This window comes from Choloepus didactylus, chromosome 21, assembly GCF_015220235.1.
Source record: "Choloepus didactylus isolate mChoDid1 chromosome 21, mChoDid1.pri, whole genome shotgun sequence".
Taxonomy (NCBI): Eukaryota; Metazoa; Chordata; class Mammalia; order Pilosa; family Megalonychidae; genus Choloepus; species Choloepus didactylus.
Window position 1 is genome coordinate 18,478,106 of NC_051327.1, and position 23,212 is coordinate 18,501,317.

Here is a 23,212-nt window from a genome sequence, read left to right on the forward strand (position 1 = left end):
AGGAAAGACCTGAGAAGACGCTAATCTCTCACCTCTGCCTGACCTTGAGGCTGTGCCCAAATAGGACGTGAAGGCTAAGGCAGAGTTGAAAAAAACTGCTTGCTGCAGCATTGAAGGCAGGCCCCCAACACACACAGAGCCCACCCTCAACCTCTCCAGCAAAGGAAATCTCTGTCCAATCATCAGCTGACCACTAAGCTAACTGAACAGAGACTTCAGTGGCCACACACAACACAGAACACAGACTTTACAGAGTTAGTTCAGGAAAAGTCACTAAGCAAACAAGCAGTAACAACAACAGACCCTGGGAAGGAGGTAGAATCTGATTTCCAGAGTTGGCAGATTATATTATTTTAAATGTTCAGTGTTTGACAAACAGTTATGAGACACGCAAAGAAACAGGAAACTGTCCCTGAGGAAGCCCAGATTGGACTTATAAGACTAAGACTTTAAATCTGCTATTATAAACATATTCAAAGAATTAAAGGAAACCATGCCTAAAGAATTAAAGTAAAAACACTGTAAACCAACTGAATCTAACCAACGTCTATGGAACACTCCACTCAACAGCAGCAGAATAAATATTCTTCTCAAGTTTGCAGGGAACATGTTCCAGGAAAAAAAAATTAGGTCATAAAACAAGACTCAATAAACTTAAAAGAGCTGAAATCATACAAAGTATATCCTTTGACCTCAACAGAATAAAATTAGAAACCAATAACAGAAGGAAATGTGGGGAATTCACAAATATGTGGAAATGAAACAACACTCTCCTAAATAGCCAATGAGTCACAGAAGAAATCACAATGGAAATTAGAGAATACTTAAAGATGAATAAAAGTGAAGACACAACATACCCCAAATTATGGGATGCAGCTAAATCAGTGCTTAGAGGGAAATTTACAGCTGTAATTGCTTGAAATAAAAAAAGAATAAAATCTCTTCAATTTAAAAAATTAACCTTCTACCTTAAGGAACTTGAAAAAGAGAGCAAACTAAATCCAAAGAAAGTCAAAGGAAAGAAACAAAAAGATTAGAGTGGAAATAAATGAAATTAAGAATAGAAAAACAACGGAGAAAATTTAAGAAGAAAAAACACCCAAAAGTTAGTTCTTTAAAAACATCAACAAAATTGACAAACCTTTGCTAGACCAACCAAGGAATAAAGAGAGAAGATCCAAATTACAGCTCAGGAAAGAAAGAGCTATTATTAAAAAAAAGAAAAAAAAAAAAGGCACAAAACAGGCAGGGCCAGATTTGGCCCACAGGAAGTAGTTTGCTGAGACTGACTTTTTTGTATCATCTAGAAGTGAGTAAAAATGATGATGTGCTTGTCCTTTTTCCAACCTTGGGAGAGAAATGTTCAGTACATCACCAGTAAATTTTGTTAGCTGCCGTTTTTGTATATGCTCTTTATCAGACAAGGAGGTTTCCTTCTATTCTTAGTTCAATACCATAAATAAGTGCTGAATTTCATCGGATGCTTTATCTACACCTATAAGGATGATCCTATGATTTGTTTTGTTTTTTAGTTGGATGACAACTCTTTTTCTCTTTTATTTCTCCTTTATTCTGTTAATGTGGTGAATTTTATAAAGTGATTTTCAGCTGTTAAACTAGCCTTGTAGCCTTGGAATAGGATACACTATGATTTTTATATATCTCTGAATTCAGTTTGTGAATAATTTGTTTAGGATCTTTGCACGTATGTTCATGAGGGATATTGGCCAAATGTTGTCTATCATTTGAAACATCTCTCTTTATGTCTTTTATACAACTTCTTATGTTAAAGTCTGTTTTATCTTATAATAATTTAGCTACAGCAGCTTTTCTTTGGTTCATATTTGCACGGTATATCATTTCCATTATTCTATTTTCTACTTTTCTGTGTCCTTTTATTCAAAGTGTGCCTCTTATAAATAGCATATAGTTGGTTTTTTAAAAATCCAATCTGACAATCTTTATCTTTTAATTGGATTGTTTGTGTTTTATTTACATTTTATGTAATTACTGAAAGAGTTTAGTCTACCATCAGGCTATTTGCTTATTTATTCCATCTGTTATTTTTTCCTTTATAGCTCTTTTTTTTGCCTTTGTTTGGATTAATCGAGTATTTTCTGTTATTCCACTTTCCTCTTCCATTCACTGCTGAGTTATATATTCTTATAAAATTCCTTCAGTGGTTTCCGTAGCTGTGTGTTCTGAACATCAGCAGTGGCTATATTTTAGGTTTCTGGTAAATCACTAATAGGATTTTCGTTCATGTCCTATGTTGGGGACATACACTTTTCACCCAGATAAAGAATAAAAGTGGAAGCTGATGGGATAATAGGACGGCCTGAGCCAGATGACATTATCTGCTCCCTCAGGGACCCCTCCAGTCTTGTCCTTGGGGTGCACTTGGGTTTCGCCAATGGGGAGCCCCGGGTCGGAGACTGGAGGGGGTGAGCAGAGCAAGGAGGGGTGTTTATTCCCCTGGGTCCCTCCCTGTGGGCTCACCCCTCAAACGAAGACCCCTGCTTCTTCCCTGGGCTTTCTCCAAACCCCCCTCTCTCTCAGGGGTGCCAGCAACCCCTTCTGCCCCCCAGCCCTTGGGCTCTTACCAGCTCTGGCTCACGACACTCTCCCTTTGGTTCTTCTGCACCCCACTCACCCCTTTAAACACAGTCTCCTTGAAATGAAATCTTTCTCGCATTTCCCCAGTTGGAATGTGCCCTCTGTCTCCTGTTGGAGCCCGAGCTGAGGCCCTTCCCCACTCCCCAGCCTCCAGTGCAGCTCCAGTGGGGCCGTGGGGCCAGTTCTGAACACCGCACCGTGCACAGGCTGCAGTGGCGGCTCCCAGCTGGGGGGCAGGAGCCAGCGCAGCCCCTCTGTCCCCCTCTTCCATCCGGAGGCTACACGCTCCCCACGGAAGAAAGATAGAGTGGGGCTGCCTGGCTGTGTGTGAGTCAGAAGTCCAGGTTGAATGGGTTACAGCCCTGAGCTGTCAGGGTGCTATCCTGACCCAGGATTATATAGTCTATTTACTTCTATAGCCTGCTTGTCAGGGGTGCTTGCCTTTTCCCCTTCATTCCTCCCTCCCTCCCTTCCTCCCTTCCTTCCTTCCTTCCTCCCTTCCTCTTTCCTTTTCTCCCTCCCTCACTCCCTCCCTTCTTCTCTTTCTCTCTCTTTCTGCCTTCCCCGTCCTCCTTCACTCCCTCCCTCCTTCCCTTCCTTCCTTCTTTCCTTCCTTTCTTCTTTCCTCCTTCCCTCCTTCCCTTCCTTCTTCTCTTTCTCTCTCTTTCTGCCTTCCCCTCTCTCCTTCCCTCCCTCCCTCCCTCTCTCCTTTTCTCCCTCCCTCCCTCCCTTCCAGCACTTGAACCACGGGCCCTCCTGGCTGTGGTGACTCTCACGCTCCATGACTCCGGGAAGGCAGTGTGCACCTTCCACTAGAAGAGATGAAATGACCACACCCATGTTCCCTCCTGAGTCCCGGCCCCTCCCCTCTGCCACACACGCGTGTGCACACACACAGATCCCGAGCATATGTCAGGTCTCAACCGACCAGACAGCCCCAGATGGAGCAACAGACACTGAGAAGGTGGCAGGCGCCTCCTGCGTCCGGGGCTGTGGGGCCGCGGTGCCAACCCCGGGAGGCTGTGGTCTGCGCAGCTCGGTGCTCTGAGCTCTTTCCTTTCCAGAAGCTTCCTGACTGGGGCCGCCTTTGTGGCTGTCTTGCTTCCTTGCCATTTTGTCAGCCTGGTTCTCCATGTCCTCCTGATTTGAGCTCTCCAGTGTTCTCCAGTGAATTCCTTTGCTAGTTTACCCAGCCAGAGTGGGTTTTGGTTGCAAGCAGCAACGATTCCCAATTCATATACTATTTTTCCACTTAACGTATTTCTGTGCCATTAAATATTATTCAAAATATTGTTTTAATCTGCTTGACCAAAAGGGGGATGTGAAATGAAATGCAATAAAGCTTCAGTGGCTGAGAGATTCCAAATGGAGGCAAGAGGTCACTCTGGTGGACGTTCTTACTCACTATATAGATAACACTTTTTAGGTTTTAATATACTGGAATAGCTAGAAGTAAATACCTGAAACTACCAAACTCCAACCCAGTAGCCTTGACTCTTAAAGACGATTGTATAACAATGTGGTTTACAAGGGGTGACAGTGTGATTGTGAAAACCTTGTGGATCGCACTCCCTTTATCCAGTGTATGGACGGATGAGTAGAAAAATGGGGACAAAAACTAAATGAAAAATAGGGTGGGATTGGGTGGGGTGATTTGGGTGTTCTTTTTTTACTTTTACTTTTTATTCTTATTCTGATTCTTTCTGGTGTAAGGAAAATGCTCAAAAATAGATTGGGGTGATGAAGGCAAAACTATATGATGGTACTGTGAACAGTTGATTGTACACCATGGATGACTGTATTGTATGTGAATATATCTCAATAAAACTGAATTAAAAATATTGTTTTAATGGTTGCACAATAGTTCATCGTATTTAGCTACTATAATTTATTTAACCAAGCCTTAGTGTTTGAGTGGATTACAAATTTGTATTAAATACTTACCATGTATTCAAATATTTAGTTTCAGTTGCAGCCATCTCCTTAGGATGTTTTAGGAGTGAGATTACAGTGTTAGTGGTAACATTTTAAAAGCTCTTGTGTCATAAAAGCCAATTATTTCCCAGATGTTTTAGACCAGTCTGTATCCTCACATGGGTGACAGGCAAGAATGCTCAATTTCGGTCCACTTGGCAAGATTGGACGATATAATTTTAAATAATTTTTGATAACCTTTCATAATCTCCTTGATGTTTTAATGCGCACTTCTCTGAAAACCAGTGAAGCTGAGTATTTTAAAATATATTTATTACATATTTTTATTTTTTCCTTTGTACATTTCTTGTTGATCATTTTTCTATTGTAATGTTCATGTTGATTGAACTGTAATTGCTGTTTGTATATTAGAGAGAATCCTTTGTCATATTTGTTGCAACTATTTTATCCTTGTTGGTCATTTCCCAATAAATTTAGTTAATGGGTTTTTTAGTAGTTAAAGTTTTTTAAAACACAAAGAGATTTAAAGTTTTCTGTATTCAATTCTATCTGCCTCATTGTTTGTTATTTTTCTCATCACTTTTAGGTTTAAAAGTCTTTACTCGCTCCGAGATCAAATATTCATCTATAGTTTCTTCTAGTTTTTAATGATTTCTCTTTTTACATGTAAATCTTTGAAATCCTCTGGAATTTATATTGGTATGTGGTGTGAAGGAAAGATCTAATTTTATTTCTTTCCAAATAGCTAACCAAATGTCCCGGCATCATTTATTGAATAATCTGTTCTTTCCCCACAGATTTGCAATGCCACCCCAGTAAGCGCAGACACGGTGGTCGCCATGGCAACAGGGCTGCGGTGACAGCGTTTGTTCTCACCGGTGCCCGGCAGAGCTCAGCCTGGTCTCACTGCACGGCTCCCCGAATTAAGATGCACCTTTTGGTTTTGTCTTTTTAAAACATTCTCCCTTTAGATCCATGATGCAGGAAAAAAAAAAAGAAAAAATGAGGCCGAGCCCCTTCCATGCCCAGTGTGTGATGGGCTGGGTCCTCCGAGCTGGTCAGGGCAGGGGAGTGGGGGGTGGCGGGGGCAGCGTGCAGTGAGGTGAGGAAAACGACGGTGATTTGCTCCAGTTATGTCCTGGGAATGTGGAGGGATGTCGTCATAGTCCTAGAATAGCTGAGGGGTTGGGAATGGGATGGGTATGTTTGAAAAGTGCGGCTCCAACGTAAAACTGAACAGAGGCTGTGCTGCTGCCCAGCAAGGGCCAGGCCTGGGTCCTCAGCACCCCAGACCCTTCTGGGCTGGCAGTCTCTGCCATCAACAGGGACAAAGCCCACACTTCCTGCTCCCTGGGGATTCAGGCTTTCACACCCTGGAGTCCTCCTACCTTATCAGGTACCTGTGTCCGGGCCTGGGAGGACAAGGCCTGGGCCTGCCTTGTTGGCCAAGGAATGGGGTGTGGGAGGAGTGGGGAAGGGCCCAGTGAGCCTGTGTGCTGGAAGTGGGGATGGGGAGACAAGCTTAAGATGTTTGACAACCCCTTTGACAGCAGAATGTTGGGTGACTGCAAAGCCCCCTGCTGCAGTGGGGAGAGCAAGTTCAGGGTCGTGGCAAACCACAGATAGAAGGGATCAGAAGTCATGAGCAGGTAGAAGCTCTGGGCCGGGGACAAGTGACGACTTGCTGAGAGAGGAGGGATGGACACTCGGCAGAGCCAGTGGGACTCAGCGGCCCACTCCTGCCATCGAGGCCCCGGAGCTGACTCAGATCCAGCTCTGCTCCCCGGGGCCTGCCCCTTACCAGCCCCTACCTGTGGGTTTCCCCAAGATCCTGTTACCCTTCCAATAAGCTTTCACTGCTCGAAGCACTTGGTGTGGGTTTCTGCCAGCGTGCAGGGGGCGGGGGAGTTGTGCCCTTGGCTTTCGAATTGGCACAGCTGTGGGCAGTGTGGTCAGCCCTGGGTCTCTAGCCTCAGCCCCCTGCCCTCTCCCGCTCCCCATCCTCCTTCTCCCTGAGGACCGGGTACTCGGGCCTGCTAGAGCCCTGGCCCAGGTGTCTTTCCTTTCAGGCCTGGGCAGTGGCCTGTCCACTCTCCCCACCTCTGGGAGGGCAGGTTAATGGAGAACACAGCAGGGCAAAAGGTGGGGTCAGTCCCCCGACATCCTCACACACAGCTGGTCCCCAGGTGCTGCCTTTTGCCTCCCAAACACCTCGAAACTCTCCTTTCCTCTCCTCTCTGTCGCCTCTTGTGGGCCTCCTGCCCTCTGGTTGGAGGGAGCTTTCCAATCGGAGTCCACAGTGGCCACTGTAAGAGCGTGGGCTCCAGTTCAGCCATAAAGAAGAAGAAAGCACCGATCCACGATCCTACCTGGGCAAACATGGAAAACATGATGCTGAGCGAAAGCAGCCGGTGTCAAAGGACCACCTTCTATGTGATTCATTTATATGAGGTGTCCAGAATAAGCGAATCTATAGAGACAGAAAGTAGCTCAGTGGTGGCTTGGAGCTGGGGGTGGGAGGTAAGGACAGAGAAGCCATAGCTGAAGGGTACAGTGCTCCTTTGGGGGGTGCTGAAAATGTTCTAAGATGGATTGTGGTCACGGTTGCACAACCCTGTGAATATACTAAAAACCACTGACTTGTACACTTTAGTTGGGTGAAGTATATGTTATGTGAATTATATCTCAATAAAGCTGTTTCCAAAAAATTAGGGGGTGTGAGCTCCAGGGTCCAAAGGCCCTGGTTCGACCACTTATTAGCTGTGCAACCTTGGACAAGTTACTTAGCCTCCCTGGGCCTCAATTGCCTTGCTTGTAAAATAAAGATGAGAATAGCACCTGTTTCACAGGGTTGGCATGGGGACCATTGAGTCAACACATGTGGGTCGCAGAACAGCACCCGACAAACAGTGAAGTGCTCAAGAAACGGGAGCTGCTGTCACAAGTTGGGTGATCTGGGCCCTTTGTTCCACTTAGTGGAAAACCAAAGCCCAGAGACATTCAGGACCTACCCAGAGCCACTGTAGTGGTTGAACCCCCAAAAGGGTTGCCAACACCCCAACCCTTGGAGACTGAGACTGTTGACTCTATCTGCAGATGTAATTGAGTTAAGCATCTTGAGATGAGGACCTCATCCTGGATTACCCAGGTGAGCTCTAAATCCACAGACACCTGGCGGAGCAGACAGACAGAGGGGAGGGCCACATGAAGACAGAGGCGGAGCCTGAGTGATGCAGCCACAAGCCAAGGAATGTGGGCAGCCACCAGGAGCCGGAGGAGGCCAGGCGGGGCCCTGCCCTGAGCCCCCAGAGGGATCGTGGCCCGGCCGACACCTGGATTTCTGCCTTCTGCCCTCCAGAGCTGGGAGAGAGCATCTGCTGTGGTTTTAAGCCCCCAGGTTGGTGGTAATTTGTTACGACAGACAGAGAAGCAAATATGATCACGGAGCTCATCAGCTACACAGGGTTCTGGGCTCCCATTTCTCACACAGGATGTTCATCATGTTTGTCTCTGAGCAAACGCTGGAACCAACCCCTCGTGCCATGAGGGCCCTGGAGGTGCTATGACCCCTTTTTCAGACGAGGACACTGAGGCCCAGGGCCTGTGGTCAATAGCCCATGTCGCAGAGCTCACGGACGGGAAAGCTGGGGCGTGTGCGGGAGGCTGTCTCCTCTGGGAAGCACCGGCTCATCAGATTTACCAGCCCCAGCCTGAAAAAGTATTTAATTTGCCTTTTACAACACACCGATCGCACGTTAATTAACTGGCAATTGAAAGTTATAGGTGGCATTAGAATTTATTAATAACATTGGAAATAAATCTCCCTGGAATTCAATTAATTGAAAATCTCATGAAATTCTCTTTTTTATAATCCATTAAATAGTTCTGGAAGAGAGGTGTCCCAGAAACCTCCGGGGTGGTTGGCATCGCAGGTGTGAGATAGCTGGGGTGGGGGAGGGGGCATCCGTTTGACCCGCCTGCTGCCTCGGTCAGTCTCCCACTATGGATTCCCCATCAATCACTCTGGTTCATGGCTCGGGATCAAGCCCGGAGCTGGGGTTTGGGGGTGCCGATGTGACCCTGCCCACCGGAGCTCCCAGCCTGGCTGGGGAGACAGAGCTACATGGGCTCCCTTTTGATCCGGGGAGGTGAGGGCTGGGCCTGGGGGACCCAACGGGACCTAAACTGCCTCTGGGTGGGACCCAGGGCTGGAGCCAAGCGCTCCGGCCAATCCGGAGAGCTCCCCCTTGTGGGTCTCTGAGACATACCAGGGGCAGGGGAGAGGAGAGCATGCCCTCCAAGTGACCTTCATGAGCAGCCTGGAGCGGCCGCCCACAACCCACCTCACACAGGTAAGACTGTTCCCGGTGCATTCTGGGAAGGGAGAGGCTCATCCCTGGAAGGTGTCCCGAGACCCTGGGGGTCAGGCGAACATCTGATTAACTCCCAGCCCCATCCTGATTCCCCTGACCCAGGGGAAGCGGGAGTGGGGGCCCTCCCACTATGTGGTCAGGGCGGGGTGGGGGGTGCCCAGTTGGGGCCTGGCCTGAGTCCCGCAGACCCTCAGGGCTTTGCACCACACAGGGCTGAGCTGGGCAGAGGGGTGAGGAGGGGGTGAGCCGTAGAGCTCAGCCACAGCCAGGCCCTTGGGACCAATGGGAAGTGGGGGGCCTGGGGGGGAAAGTGCTACTGTGCTGATGTCACACATACTGCACCCAAGTGCACACTCACGTGCACACGCACATACATGAGCACAGTCACACAAACATGTGCCACACCTGCACATTTGCACGTGTGCACAGTAGCATGCACACTCATGCACACGTGCACACACGCACATCTGCACATGCACACACGTTTATGTGCACACTCGCAAGTACACGCACACATGCACACATATACACAGGCACCCACACTTGCACCTGAGCCAGCTGGTGCTGGAGAAGTGTGGGGTTTGAGCCGGACACTGGGGCGTGGGAGAGCAGGAGCGCGCGGGCTGAAGGGCCTGTGGAGCCCGGATGTGGCTCCAGGGTGTGGGCAGAAAGGTGAGCAGAGGAGCCTCTGGGACAAGTCCAGACAGGCCTGGGCCGGGAGAACGTGGGGTGAGGTGAGGTGAGGGGGTGGGCTGTGCTAATGCTCCCTCAATAACCCCTGGGTGACTAGTGCAGGTGCCTGGAGGGGGGTCTCAGGGAGGTCTTGCCAACCCTCCCTACCTCCGGCCCGCAGAGCTCGGCCACTGAGCGGGATGGGGCCTGAATCCCTCCCCCGGACGCTGTGCGTGGAGGGGCGGTTTTGGGCAGAGGAGGTTGGGCCCAGCATCCTGGCTGGGGGCTCTGGGTGATCTGCTTTGCCTTCTGAGTCTTGGGGCACGTGGGCTGAGATTAGCGGTGCAGGTCCCCAGGTACAGGACAGGACCAAAGAGCACGTGGACCCCACCTATGTCCTTGGAGCGCGGGGGTCACATGAGGCAAAGGGTCCCAGAATTTTGCAGCTAGCCGAGTGCGGGGCCCGCATGCGGACCTTAAGTGCTGGAATGCCCTGGGCCTTTTCCCAACCTTTCCCAACCTGCTCCCGCACATTTCCTGCAGCCCCAGTCACCACCCTGTGGCCAGGGAGATGGATCCACCAGCCGGACAGAGAGCAGGCCCTGAAATGAGAGATGCTCCCAGCCCACTCCTCGGGCTGCAGCAGCTGCACAGCGGGAGGCAGGTGGACACAGCCCAGACGCCGGGGCCTGGAACAGGGGAGCCACTGCAGGTTCATGAGCTAGGGAGGATCACAGCCAGCCGTGCCTTCCAGAAAGATCACTCGGCCACCCAGATGGAGGGGAGGAGGGGTCACACGGCAGGCGCCTCAGCTGCAGGTGCCCCTCGGTGGGCCAAGCGATCTGCTTGATTTTTCTGATTCTATAAAGAAGGGGGAGGAGCTCTGCCCTTTGCATCTTCAATAAGGCAAAGGAAAGTTGGGAGTGAAACAAGTTGGAGCAGTGACTCCTGGGCTCAAAACCAGGGGTCCTCATGTCACTCCGATGCTCACAGTCCCAACAACGACCCCAGGGCCCTTGACCCCACACCCCCAGCCTGCCTCCCCCGGCGGCCTGAGGACCTTGTCCTTCTGTCCCCTCCGTCCCCCTGCTCCAGCCACTGCAGCCTCCTCACTTTTCCTTGAGTCCCTCGAGGGTGACTCCAGCTTGGGTTGGTGCCTCTAGCTTTTCCCCCACCTGCTCCCACACCAGTTATAATTGTTTGCTCAGATGTCACCTTTCCCCAGTGAAACTCCCTCGATCTCCCTATTTGGCACGTGCCAGCCCCCAGCCGCTCAGCTTTTCATGACGCTTGTCACCTTCTAGCATATCCTAGGAGCTACTTTAAAATATATAGATATGCAGGCTATTTGCACATCTCCCACTGGAATTGTCAACTCCCTAAGAGCAGAGAATCTTGTCTCTTTTGTTTGATGAGTGTCCCCCAGGGCCTAGAGGACACTGCCGGGCTCAACAAAATTGCTCAATGATTTGTTGAATGATTTCCTGCCCTGGGAAAAGAAACGAAAATGCTGAGGACCCCTCCCTGCCAATTGACACACACATGCACATACCCACACACACCTGCACACCTGCACACATACTCCCTGCCTGGGACAGTTGCCCAGCTGTCCCTGCCAAGGTTTCAGGCAACATTTCTGAGTGAGCTGTGCCAGCCACGGCCGGGCCTGTGGGCTGGGAGAGGGGTCCACTTCCTGCAGGGCCTGGAAGCCAGACGCGGGCTTGGGGAGTGTGTCACGAACCCATCAGCAAACAAAGGCAGCGTGCAGCTCGGGCAGGCTCATTCTTTTTTTCTTGGATCCTGTCCCTTTCCTTCTAGTGGCTAATTCCTTGTCATCTGGCTAAACGTCCCCTCCTGGCCAGCCCTCCCTGGTGCCCAGGGTCCCCCAGAGCAGAGTGGAAGGTCCTTTCCTTCACAGATGGGCTGGCTGGTCCACCAGATTGCAAACTCCCAGCAGAGGCCTAGGCCCTGGGCGCACAGTAGGCACTTAATGCCCACAAATGTCAGTCACAGGATGACTCAGCAGCCACCTGGGACTCTGAGTTGTCCAAGCTTCCCACTAGAGCCCATGGCCTCCTGGGGGCTCAGGTGGAGAAACTGTTCCCAACTCCAGGCCTGAGGCAGGAAGTTAAGGGTTAAGGGGCCCCTGCCCAGAGTTTTGAGGCCTCCCCTACTCCTTCTGCAGCCCCCAACTGTGAAGCCAGGGCCAGGCCCAGGCCTCTCTCACTCTCCCGGCCCCTCCCTAGGTTCCTGAGGCAGAGCCAGGCCTCCCTGCCCTACGGCCTGGGGACTACCCTGGCTCCAGGGGCTCCCAGCCCGAGCCCTCCTGGGGCTGAGCCAGGCACTGGGGTACCTTACAAAGGGCCGGCAGGCCAGGCCCCCCACCCCCATGGCTGCCAGCACGTGACACCTGAGTCCACCGAGGTCGGACACCTTTATTGTCAGAGCATTACAGCCTGGCGGGGCCGGTGTGGACTTCCGGCTGGACCTCCAGGAAGACAGAGGGCGGCTGAGGGCGGCCTGAAGCCTCAGGTGAGGGCGGTCAGGACTTCCAGGGCTGTTGGGAGGTCGCCAGGGCCCCGCGGGACCAGCCCACAGCCCCCCACAAGCACTGGGAGCACCAGAGATGGAGAAGTGGGGGGAATTTGCCAGGGGCACAGCACCTTTGGATTAGTAGTTTGTTGCCTTGGCAGAGTCCCGGGTCCTGGCCCAGAGAGACAGGGGAGCACAGGGGTGGGCCTGGGGGCCCTGGAGGGGTGGGGGTTGCTCTGGGCAGCTCAGAAACCTGGTGGCCCGGGGGCCTGCCTAGGAGCCAGCCTAAGCCCCCAGCCCTGGGACAGGAGCCGTCCAACAGGGCCCGGGCTCTGGCAGCTTTCCTATCTCTCGCTTGTGAGGGGACATTGGACTTGCCAAGTCACACACAAAGGATGGATCCTACAGTTTTCCCAGAGAGGCTGGGGAGGGGGCAGCGGGCTGCAAAGTTCCACCCCTAACGGCCCTCTTCAGGGCTCACGTTCCCTGAAAATCCTCCTCAGGGCTCAGAGAAGGGTCAGGGCCTCAGGCAGGTGGGTGGGCTCCAAGAGATCTGGGGGTGACAGTGGGTGATGCGAATCTAGTTCTGGGGCTCTCCCACCCACAATACACTTCTGTCCTAGCCCCCAAGCCTGGGGGACTGTCCTGGGCTTGTTCGGGGTCTCCCTGGCCTTGGAGGGCAGCTGCCGGATCACACAGCAGGTCCGAGCCCCGGGGAAGGGGGTTGAAGAGTGTGGGCCCGGGGCCCCGAGAAATGGCCGTGCTGGGCTTCCTCGTGAAGAGGGGAAGCTGGCAGGGGAGGGAGAACTCGGGCTCCGGAGCCAAGAGGCCTGAGTTCAAATTCTTACCAGGCCCTGGGCGGGTTACTTACACTCTCTGAGCCTCTATCCCCCCAACCCCTTGTACAGCGGGGACGGTAAGCCTACCTCCTAAGGATTAAATGTGACAATGGACAGAGGCCCCTTGCACAGGGCCCGAGACATCACGGGGCTTGATAAATGACACAGATCAGGATGATTCTCATATCCATCTCCCAGCCCACCCAGACCCTGTCTCCAGCAGGGAGTGGGGAGTGGGGGAGGGCAGGGGAAGGGGGCAGGTTCTGGACCCTGCCCCTGAAGGTGCCATCTGTCCCAAGGCCCCCAAGTCCAGGGAGCCAGTGTCCTTTACATCTGTCCATGCCTAGAGCCCAGCCTCACTTGGGTGGTCTTTGGGAACCAGCAGCTGCGTGAGCTCCTGGGGCAGGTCTCTGATGGGGCAGAGTCTTGTCTGGGAGAGCAGGGCTCCTACTTCTTGCTGGCACAGCCAGCACTCGTGGGCCCAGGGCCGGGACCGAGCCGGGCAGCAGGGGCACCATCGAGGGGGGAGCCACCCCGCTTCATCTTGAGGTTGGCTCTCAGGGCGGCATCCTGGCTGGAGCCCCCATCTGGGGAGGTCAGCGGATCTGGAAGGAAAGCAGCAGAGTGGGCTTGAACCTTTGCTTTTGTCCCCCAGCCAGTGAAGAAGACCCTGCACCTAGGGTGGACGGGGCAAAGCAGCAGCTTCTGACTTCTCATGCATTCATTCACCCATTTATTTACCCATTCATCCCTCCATCCATCCATGATTCATCCATCTACCCACCCATCCATTTACCCATCCATTTACCCATCCATTCACCCATTCATCCAGCCACCCATCCCTTCATCCACCCATCCAGCCAGCCAGCCAGCCATTCACCCATCCATCCACCCATTCATCCACCCATCCATCCATTCATCCATCCACCCCCCCATCCATCTACCCATCTATCCATCCACCCATCCATCCATTCAGCCATCCGTTCATCCATTCATCCATCCACGCATCCGTCCATCTGTCCATCCATCCAATCCATCCACCATCCATTCACCCATCCATCCACCAAACCATCCATTCACCAATTCACTCATTCATTTGTTCACCCATTCATTGTTCAATAAATGCTGAACAGGGCTAGAGTCCAGTCTCCTCAGTGGCACTACGCTGCCAGGAAGAAACCTAGAAACCCCACTCAACACTAGAATGGAAGGTCCCGGGGAGCACTATGAGAACAGAGAGGAGGGTTCAGGGAGGCTTCCCAGAGGAAGAGATCTTTGAAGCAGATCTTGAAGTAGGAGCTGGAGTTCACCAGATGGAGCAAAGGAGCAAATACACAGAGGTGGGAAGGACCCGGGGTGTTTGGGTGGTAGGTCTACGAGGCTGGCATGGGGTTATGCTGGGGAGTGACCTGGGGAGCTGGGCTGATGAACCTGGATGGCACCCATGGGCAACAAGGAGCCATAGAGGGTCCTTGAGCAGGAGAGGGACACGTTCAGACTGGGGATTGGCAAGACCATCTGGCAGCCGGAGGGGTCTCATGGCAGCAAGGGAGGAGGGAGGCAGGAGAGGACGGAGATGCCCAGTTGGGCGGCCCCGGTGCTCACCATGGACCCCGATCATGTGTTCCAGAATGAGCACCCGCTCCGCCAGGATCTTCAGGGCCTCCCGCAGCTGCTGCACTCCTTCGCCCTGCCAGGGAGGAAACGGGCAGGGTCAGGGCTGGCAGCAGGGCCGAGGCGGGACCACCTTGCTCCTTTGTGCATCTCCTCCCAGCCTCCCCCTCCCTCCTCTCTTCCACCTGGGTCACCATCATCTCCACAAATCGCCATCGTTTCCTGCATTATCTACTAGGGCAGACCCTGGGAGGGCTGGAGTCGAATCCTTGTCCACAGAGAAGGAACTGGAGACACAGGGAGAATACCCAATGTTCCCGTGGCCACACAGCCTGGAAGTGGCAGGTCCAGGCTTCCCACACAGGACCCGTCAGTCTCAAGCCTGAGCTTTTCCTTCTGCTCTGGCTGCCTGGCTGCTGCCCCTTCCGGAAAATACCCAAAGAAGACAGAGCGCCCAGTGGGGGCCGGCCAGAGGGAGGGGTCTGCCCCTTTCCTTCCCAGCGCCCTGCCAGCCCCAGAGCCCCTGGCCGGGTTAGTGCAGCAAACGGGGCTCCCCGTCGGCCAGGTGTGGCTGCTCAGACAGGAGGGAGTGAAGAAGGAGCTGCTCCTTTGGGGACACTTAGCAAGGTGAGATGAGGAGTCTACATTCTACCTGTTGGTAGGAGGCCTCGTGCCTGGAGACACGTGAAAGAGCCGAGACCTGGAGGCTGATTTATCAAGACAGGTGCCAAGGCCACTTGGGCAGGGAAAGTGACGGTGCAGAGATGAGGCCGCTGTCCTGCCAGCCCAGCCCTGGGAACCGGCAGCAGCACGCCCGGGGCTTCTGCTGTTTCAGACTGACGGGTCTGTCGTTATGTTTAGATTAATTTAACTTAAAACAAAATGAAAGAAAGCACCCCCCCCCTCCAAAAAAAAAAAAACAACAACAACACATCCTGCTGGGTTGTAAAGAGATGTCTTCCCATCGGGAAGCTGATGTGCAGTGTCTGAGGGCTCCAGGAGCAGGGCAGGGGAAGGGACATGGGTGAGGACTGCAGGGTTTGAGGTCCCCTCTGTCAGTGGTGAGTGACCCAGATAAGCTTCACGTCCTGGGCCCCGGATGGCTCTTGTTATGAAACGGGGTGGGGGTGGGGGTCATGGGTAACTTCTCAGGCTCCCATCACAAGGGACCGCTGAATCTGCTCCCCAGCATCTGTCACATGTCCCTGCCCACCGCCTCCTGCATCACAAGGTTGCCCCGAATCCGGTGTCTTCCCCCTTCTCTTGTCCAGCAAGGACCCCCTAAAGGTCTCCTCCCCACCCTCACCCCAGACTTGCCCCTCCAGACCAGCTGTCACACAGATGCCTGTCTCCAGTGTCCACAGGGCACCCCCGTACTGAAAACTTCACCAGACACCCCCTTGCTTCTAACCTTCCCAAGCTCACTCATTCAGTGTGAGCTGCGGAACCCCCGGCCTGGCCCGCTGAGCTCTCAGCTTTGCAGGCCATCCCTGCTAGACCCCAGCCCTCACCCTCACCCATGGCCTCAGCCTCACTGTCCTCCTCCCAGAAGGCAGGGGATCCCCTCTGCTCACTCAAGCCCTGCACCCCCACCTTACACCCCTAGCATGAAACCCCCTCCTCCCCGACCCCTCCTCCCACTTCCACCTGCCCTGTACCAGGCACTGTTGGAATGACAGCTCCGTCCCTGGAGAGTGACTGACAGCCCCGTGGCTCCTCCCACCTCTCCCAAAGGGCTTCCCTGACCCCCACCCCCGCCAGCCCGAGCCACCCCTTGTGATCTCTCCTTCAGTCATCCGTGTCCCCGCTAGGCTGTGAGTCCCTGAGGGCAGGGATCCCGTTTGCCCCGTGGCCGCAGCACCCAGCTCGGGCTGGGTGATGGGGGTCAGTCTGGAGCCGTCAGAGCCACACACCCCACCCCACGCACACACTGAATGGCCCCGATTCTGCAAACACGAGGGGCGGGAGGGGAGCCCAGGTGGAAGGCACACTCACCTCCGCAGCTCTCTCCCCTTCTTCCCCCTTCTCTCCGGGCTCACCCTAGGAAGCAAACACCATGCGGTCACCAGCCCCTGTCGGAGGGGAGTGCCCCGCTGTCCTCTCTCGGGTGACTTGGGCAGGTCCGAGGGCCTCCAGGGAGTCGCAGAAAGGCTGGGCGGGCAGGGCCTGGGGACAGGACACCGGGACACCGATGCCACGCCCAGGCCTCTGCAGTGAGCAGAGTGGGTTGGGGGCTGCAGCCCCAGGGCACTGCTGCACAGCCCGGCACCGGGAGGTGTCCAGGGTGGGCTCTAGGGGCTTAGTTCTGCCCCTGGGGCTGGGGGTGAGGGGCGTCAGGCTTGGAACCACAAGTTCACATCTCGGCTGCTCCAGGGTCAAGGGGTCTGCCTCTCGGGGTTCCGCCTGTCTCTAAATGGGATGGGTAAAATGGGCCTCACAATGACATCTGCTGTGTGGCCTTGAGCAAGTTACCGCCCCTCTCTGTGCCTCCATTTTCTCATCCCTAAAATGCGGGGACTTGGAGTGCTCCCCTCTCTGAGTTATTGTGGGGGGAGTATGCCAACATTTGCAATGATCTGATGCTTCATCTCTGGTGCTTGTTTCTAGGCTGAAGCACGGGGAGAAGGCCGGCTTTAGAAGCTGACACTCCTGGGTTTAAAGCCTGGCTCTACTATTGCTCTGCTGTGTGACCTTGGGCCAGTTACTTAACCTCTCTGAGCCTTGGCTGCCTCATCTGGTAAATGGAGATGATAAAGTATGGTCTCAGCTTAAGTAAACAATGGATGGGGGGCTCCCCTGGGGTCAGCACACGATGCTCAGCCAAGGCCAATCCCTCCTCCCTGCCCCAGGCCCCCTACGAAGGGCAGCAAGCCCGGGCAAGAGAACGCGACTGCCTCCTGGGCCCTGGAGGCAGGAGATGAGATTCAAATTCTTGCCCCCACGAAGGGTGATAAGAGGCCAGCTTGTCCAAGCCTCTAAGCCCAGAGAGGAGAAGGGACTTGCCAGGTCACACAGCCTACAGACCCGGCCCTTGCTTGCACATCCTCAATGAGGGGTGCATGCCCCTCCCAAGATCACCCCTTCTCAGTTCGGGTGGCTTAGGCTGCGCTGGGGTCACCCCTTCCCTTCCCTCTGCCCCGTCTTGCCTGGTTGGTTAAGGCCGTGTCTGGGAGAGCCCGTGGCACTGAGCTCAGGCCCGGCTGCCCAAGCTAGACCCCTCTCCAGCCCTGGGTCAGAGCCCACCCCCCTGCAGACGTAGTGTCTGCGGGCGCCCGGGCCCACTGCACCAACTCGCACTTACAGCCGGCCCCGTCACGCCCCGCTCGCCAGCCAGGCCCTGCGGGAAAGCAGCCAGCAGTTAGCCCCCCATGCCCGCACCCCCACCCCTGTCCCGGCCCCACGAGGCTCCAGGCCTGAAAGTCAGGAAGGGAGGAGGATGGCGTGGGGCCAGGGGGTGGCCCAGGGCCTGGAGCCTCCCCCCACCGGCTGCTGTGGGACCCTGGGCCTCAGCCGAGCCCTCAGTCTTCTCACCTGAGAAATGGGCAATGCTGAGTGTTGTCGGAGGAGAAGGGAACGGATAGAATCCCCTGTCCCCCAGCGCAGGAGAGGGGGCCCCTTTGAGAACGAGTGATCTTACCAGCCGCCATGGTGATCCCCGGGGGGCTCCCCGGGGCTGCAGGCCGTGAACCCGGAGGCCCTCCAACAAATCCCACACCTCAGCCGTCCACAGTGGAACTCTTGGTTTCTCTCCATAAATCTGCCCCCACCTCCCCCCAGGCTCCCCACCTCAGCAAGTGGCTCCGGGATCCTCCTAACTGCCTCGGCAAATACCTGGGAGTTGATCCAGAGCCTTCCTTTCCCCCACTTGCCAGATTTATCCCCTCCGCCAGACCTGTCAACTGCATGTCCAAAATATGTCCGTTCGCTTTCCCATTCCCCCACTGCCACCCTTGCAAATCCCCACGGCATCCCCCTCCCTGCACTGCTGTGGCTGCACCCTGTGTGTCTCCCTGCTCAACACCCCACCCCAGACTCCCACCTTCCACTCCCCACAACAGCCAGAGAGGCCTTTTAAAGGTGCAAACCAGACCATGGACGCCCCTTCCCTGAGGCTCAACCTTGACAAAAATCCACATTTAGCTCTCAGGGTTAGCCACCCCCACCCCACCCCCATGTCACCTCACGCCAGCTCTGCTGTGCTCACCGCGTGCCAGCCCATCACCTCCCCACCCTGCCCCCCAACACCTCTACCAGTGGCCCCTTTTCTGATTACTCTCTATTGCACGCCCCCTTTACTTCTTTCACCACCCAGAGCAAGCTCTGTCACTTTCTCACGTGCTTCCTTCCTTCCTTCTTCATTGCCTGCCTCCCCCATCAGACTGTCAGCCACATGGGGAGAGGGTCCTTGTCCTCTGCCGTGTCCCTGGGCCTAGGACCGTGTCTGGCACAACTGAGGTCTCAGGAGAGATTTGTTAATGAATAAAGCTTTTACTCAGGATCTCCTAAGTGCCCGGCATTTTACAACTATTGTCGCCTTTACTCCTCCATCAAACCTGCCTGGGAGGGATTGTATCCGCATATCACAGATGGGGAAACTGAGGCCCAGAGGGTCAGTGACTTGCTCAGGGCCACCAGGCTGGGAAGTGGCAGAGATGGCCCTCAAACCCAGGTCTGTCTGACCTCAAAGGAGACAGTAGAGGCCACCGGTTCTCCGTCATTGTCCCTTCTCACTCGCTGTCCCCGCCCTAGTGACCCCCACTCCCACCCCTCATCAGTCCTCAGAGGCCTCAACTCCTTGAACAGAGAAGGAGACGGGGGCTGGGTCACCAGCTGGCCACAGTCCACAGTGAAACCTGACCTGGCCCCTGCATGGTGAGCAGAAGATGCTGTTCTGACATTGGTCACTGTGGGCTAACCTTGGAATCTATCTCCAACCCTGCAACGTGGGGGCCTGGCTGGGCCCTGACAAAAGGGGTTCCTTGGGGCCTATTCACTGGAGCCTTGGGGGGCTGGAGATGGGCCAGGAGCTGCTGGGTGCCCTCCGCCATCCCAGCCCTTCCACCCTTAGGGAAGGACCCAGGCTCACAACAAGGAGGGTGGCAATGGCTGAAGACCCCAAGCCCCCACGCCAGAGCCTGGTCACACCCGCTCATAGGGGCTGGACAAGCAGCGCCCTTTGTGCCCTCTTGGATCCCCCTGGGCCTGGGTCCCTACAAGGCTGCTGTCGGCATGGCCTGCAAAGCCACCTGGGAGACCCCAAGAGCAGATACCTGGCAGGATGAGGCTGTCCCCAAACCACACACTGCATTCTTGGCAGGGGGCAGAGGCTGCTGGAGAAAGCCCGAGAGGGACATGGGGTTGCCCAGAGCCTGCTGGGCCCCCCACTCTGCCTCTCCAGCTGTGTGATTCAGACCAGTGGCCAAACCTCTCTGTGCCTCCACTTCCCACCACTGCTGCTGGCTGGGGGCTGAGCAGCACCAGGCCCTTTCCGGGGAGGGCTTCGCCCACCTCTCGCGCCCTCTCCTGCCCCTGCTCCTGTCCCTTAGGGCCGTGCCCCTCCACCCTGGAGGGAGGAGAGAGCCTTGGAGAGCAAGCAGTGTTCCTGGCATGGAGCTCCTGGCAGGCCTGGGGGCCTGGGGGCCTGGCCAGATGCTGTCCCCCCACCATGCCTCCCGCTGCTCTCCTGCCCTGGGTCTGGGGGGCCTCCCACTCTCCTGCTCCTCGGGCCAGGAGGGGCTTCGGCAGCCCTGCCCCACCTGGGCCCCACCCACCGGCCTGCCACTTGTCGCCCCGGGCCCAGGGTCCTCCACAGACGCTCCCCGCCCGTCCCTTCCCACACCCCGGGCCCCTCGCCTGCCCTTGTCTTCCGTGGCACAGCCTCCAGTTGTGAAAACACAAAGAGGGGACAAAGGGACAGGGCTCGAGCAGGGACACCCACTCTGGCTTCTAGAACATAAGCTCTAGAAGGGCTGGGGCCATGGCCCCTGGTCCCACGTATCCTCAGCACCCAACTCGGGGCCAATGTCCCCCAGGTGCTCAGTGAATAGTTGCCGAATGAATAAAGGGGTGAATGAACCTGGGGGACCCCCAAAGCCCAGGTCCAGCCCCTCACAGTGTGGCAGCCCCCTCTCCAGCCACCCCCACCCCCCAAAGCCTGAGATCCGGGACGTGGCACCCCACCAGGGCCAGGCCCCCAGTGGGGGCTACAGGAAGCTCCACTAAGCAGGACACCCCCAAACACCCCCCTTTCTGCCCCCAGACCATCCTGTGTCTCTGCTCCTGTGTGCCTTTCCTTCCAGGCCCCCTCGACTCCCACCCTCTGTCCCTGGCATTTTATTTTTCTTTCCTGCCCTGTGACAACCCCCCGAGGGAGGCCCTGTACTCTCCCCATCCCAGCCAAGGAGCAGCTGGAGCCCAAAGGGGTTGCCTGGCTGCCCAAGGTCACACACCAGGCAGGCTTCGGGGTGCCCCCTCCACAGGGTGACTCTTGGGGAGGAGCTTGGGGCTGGGGGGTGGACACCCTGAGCTTCCTGGCCCAGGCCCACCCATGTCCTCTGGGTGATCTGCCTCTTCGGGCCTCGGTCGACGCGTCTGTGAAATGGGCACGGCGCTCCCACCTCACTCAAGGGGCCTGGCACAGGCAGAGGGGCAGCAAGGGGGCTGCTGGCAACGGAATCGGGACCCACGGCTACCTGTCCCGCTGTGGGCTGGGGCCAGGACTGCTCCTTCCTGAGAAATGCAGTGGGGCTCCTCCTTTCTGGGGGACACAGTGCCCTCCCAGACCCTTCCCTCCAGGCCAGAAGTGGGAACGTCCTTACCTGGGATCCGGGAGCACCTGGAGGTCCTGGGGGGCCGTGCGGTCCTGGGGGGCCTGGCAGCAGAGCCACAGATGGTCAGATGGGGTCAGAGAAGCCCGTCGCCCCCCATCGGCTCCAAGAGGGACATTCCCCAGCACCTGCCCAGGTCTGAGTCCCACGGTGGCAAGTGAAGGTTTGTGGAGTGAATGGTGGGGTGAAGGCGGCACACGCTCCCCAGGTCTCTAGCCCACCCCTCAGAGCTGGGAGCCCCAGCAGCCGCCCACCTGCTCCTCCTCCCAGACCTGGGCGACAGAGGGGGGATGGGAGGCCAGGATCCTGCCACCACTGCCCAGACAGGGGTACCCTGGAAAACCCCTCACATCTGCCCCTACTCGGAACCCTGGACCTGACTCACCCCCTTCCTCAGCCCCCAGAGCCCGTGCTTCTTGCTTCCGACCATCCACCCAGGGCCAATTTTCAGAAATGCCAACCAAGATGGGTCCCTCTCGGGGCCCCTGAAGGCCTCAGCCCGACCCCTTTCCACCTGCATCTCCCCAGATGCCCTTCTGGAAAGTTCCTCTGCCAGTGCCACTCCTTCCACCCAGAGTGCCTTCCCAGCCCCCTCTAATTCCCCAGCAAGCTCCTTCCTATTGGCCTTTGCTACTAGCCTTTGGCTGAGCAGCACCTCCTCCAGGAAGCCTTCCCGGTACCCTCTTCTAGGCAAATCTCTGATGCAGACTGGTCATTGCCCACAACTGGTCCTCTGGCGTGAGGAGGAGTGAGGCCTCTGCCCCAGAGTCCCCACACTCCCTCGGATCCTATCCTACCCTAACTGACTTGTGATATGTGTGTATCATTTGCCTCTCTCCACTAGAATGCTCATTCCCTGCAGACAGCAATCTTTGTTCTGTTTATTAACGTATCTGGGAGCCCAGAACACTGCCCAGCCCACAGCGGGTGCCTGGGAAATATCTGTCAAATACATGACAGAATAAACGAAGGGCAGGGAGTGAGCTCCCCGGCCTGCAGCTGTCCCACATGACCAAGTGGTGCCCTCCATGCCACCCCACGGCCTCGGCCGCTCATTCTTTCTCTCGTAAAACCTGTGTCTGGCGTGACACCCACATAGCTGGGGCAGGGGGAAGTGCTGGCAAGGTGGGGGGCCGGCCCACACCCCACTCCTCTCCTTCTCCCCAGTGAGGCTCGGGGGAGATGGGGAAAGGCCTGGCCTGAAAGCCGGCTCCCAGCCCACATCAGGAGGACCCCCCACCCTCCCCCCAACCCCGACCCTTGGTTTTGGGCCTCCTGCCTCTCACCGGCGCCTTCCCCGCGAGCTCCCCGAGTGACCGCCTATGCTGACCCCATGCTCCCCCTTGGGGTTCATCAGTCTAGACCCTCAGGAGAAGCGCAGCCCAGAGAGGGTGGAGCCTCCCCCCAGGCCACACAGCAGAGCCGGTCCCCAGCACCTTGCCGAGGCCACGCGTGGGTCCCCAACCGGCCTCCAACCAGCCAGGCCTGGGAGGAGCTTCAAGTCCAGGCCTCCTGTGCTGCTGTCCAGGCCACTCACCTGGTGGGCCAGGGGGGCCCCGGGGCCCCGGGACGCCCGCCAGCACCGTGTCCACGATGGCTGAGGCCAGCCGGGAGTCTCCGTCTGCAGAAGAGCGGGGGCTGCAGTGCCGGGGGCTGGCCCTGAGGCGGCACCCAGGCCCTCGGAGCCGGGTCGGGCGCCGCTGACCCCACTGGGCCTCCCAGCAGCCTGTACTGCACCCGCTGCCCAGGAGAGCACATGGACGCCCGGGGAGTCCGAAGACAGAGCAAGCCGGTTTGGCTTGGA

The 23,212-nt window shown here is 55.9% G+C and overlaps 1 protein-coding gene across 2 annotated transcripts in view; it reads right to left on the minus strand.

Moving 5' to 3' along the window:
• Positions 1–12,020: 12,020 nt before the first annotated feature.
• Positions 12,021–23,212, minus strand: part of COL26A1 (collagen type XXVI alpha 1 chain) — a 176,349-nt gene continuing 165,157 nt past the window's right edge. For both annotated transcript variants that reach the window (XM_037814975.1, XM_037814974.1), the window contains exons 8-13: positions 22,946–23,029; positions 21,400–21,452; positions 17,883–17,918; positions 16,577–16,621; positions 14,573–14,657; positions 12,021–13,572 (exon numbers count right to left, since the gene is read on the minus strand). In XM_037814975.1, the coding sequence (XP_037670903.1) occupies positions 13,415–13,572; positions 14,573–14,657; positions 16,577–16,621; positions 17,883–17,918; positions 21,400–21,452; positions 22,946–23,029 (461 nt within the window). In that variant the 3' untranslated portion in view covers positions 12,021–13,414. The remainder of the gene's footprint in view (positions 13,573–14,572; positions 14,658–16,576; positions 16,622–17,882; positions 17,919–21,399; positions 21,453–22,945; positions 23,030–23,212) is intronic.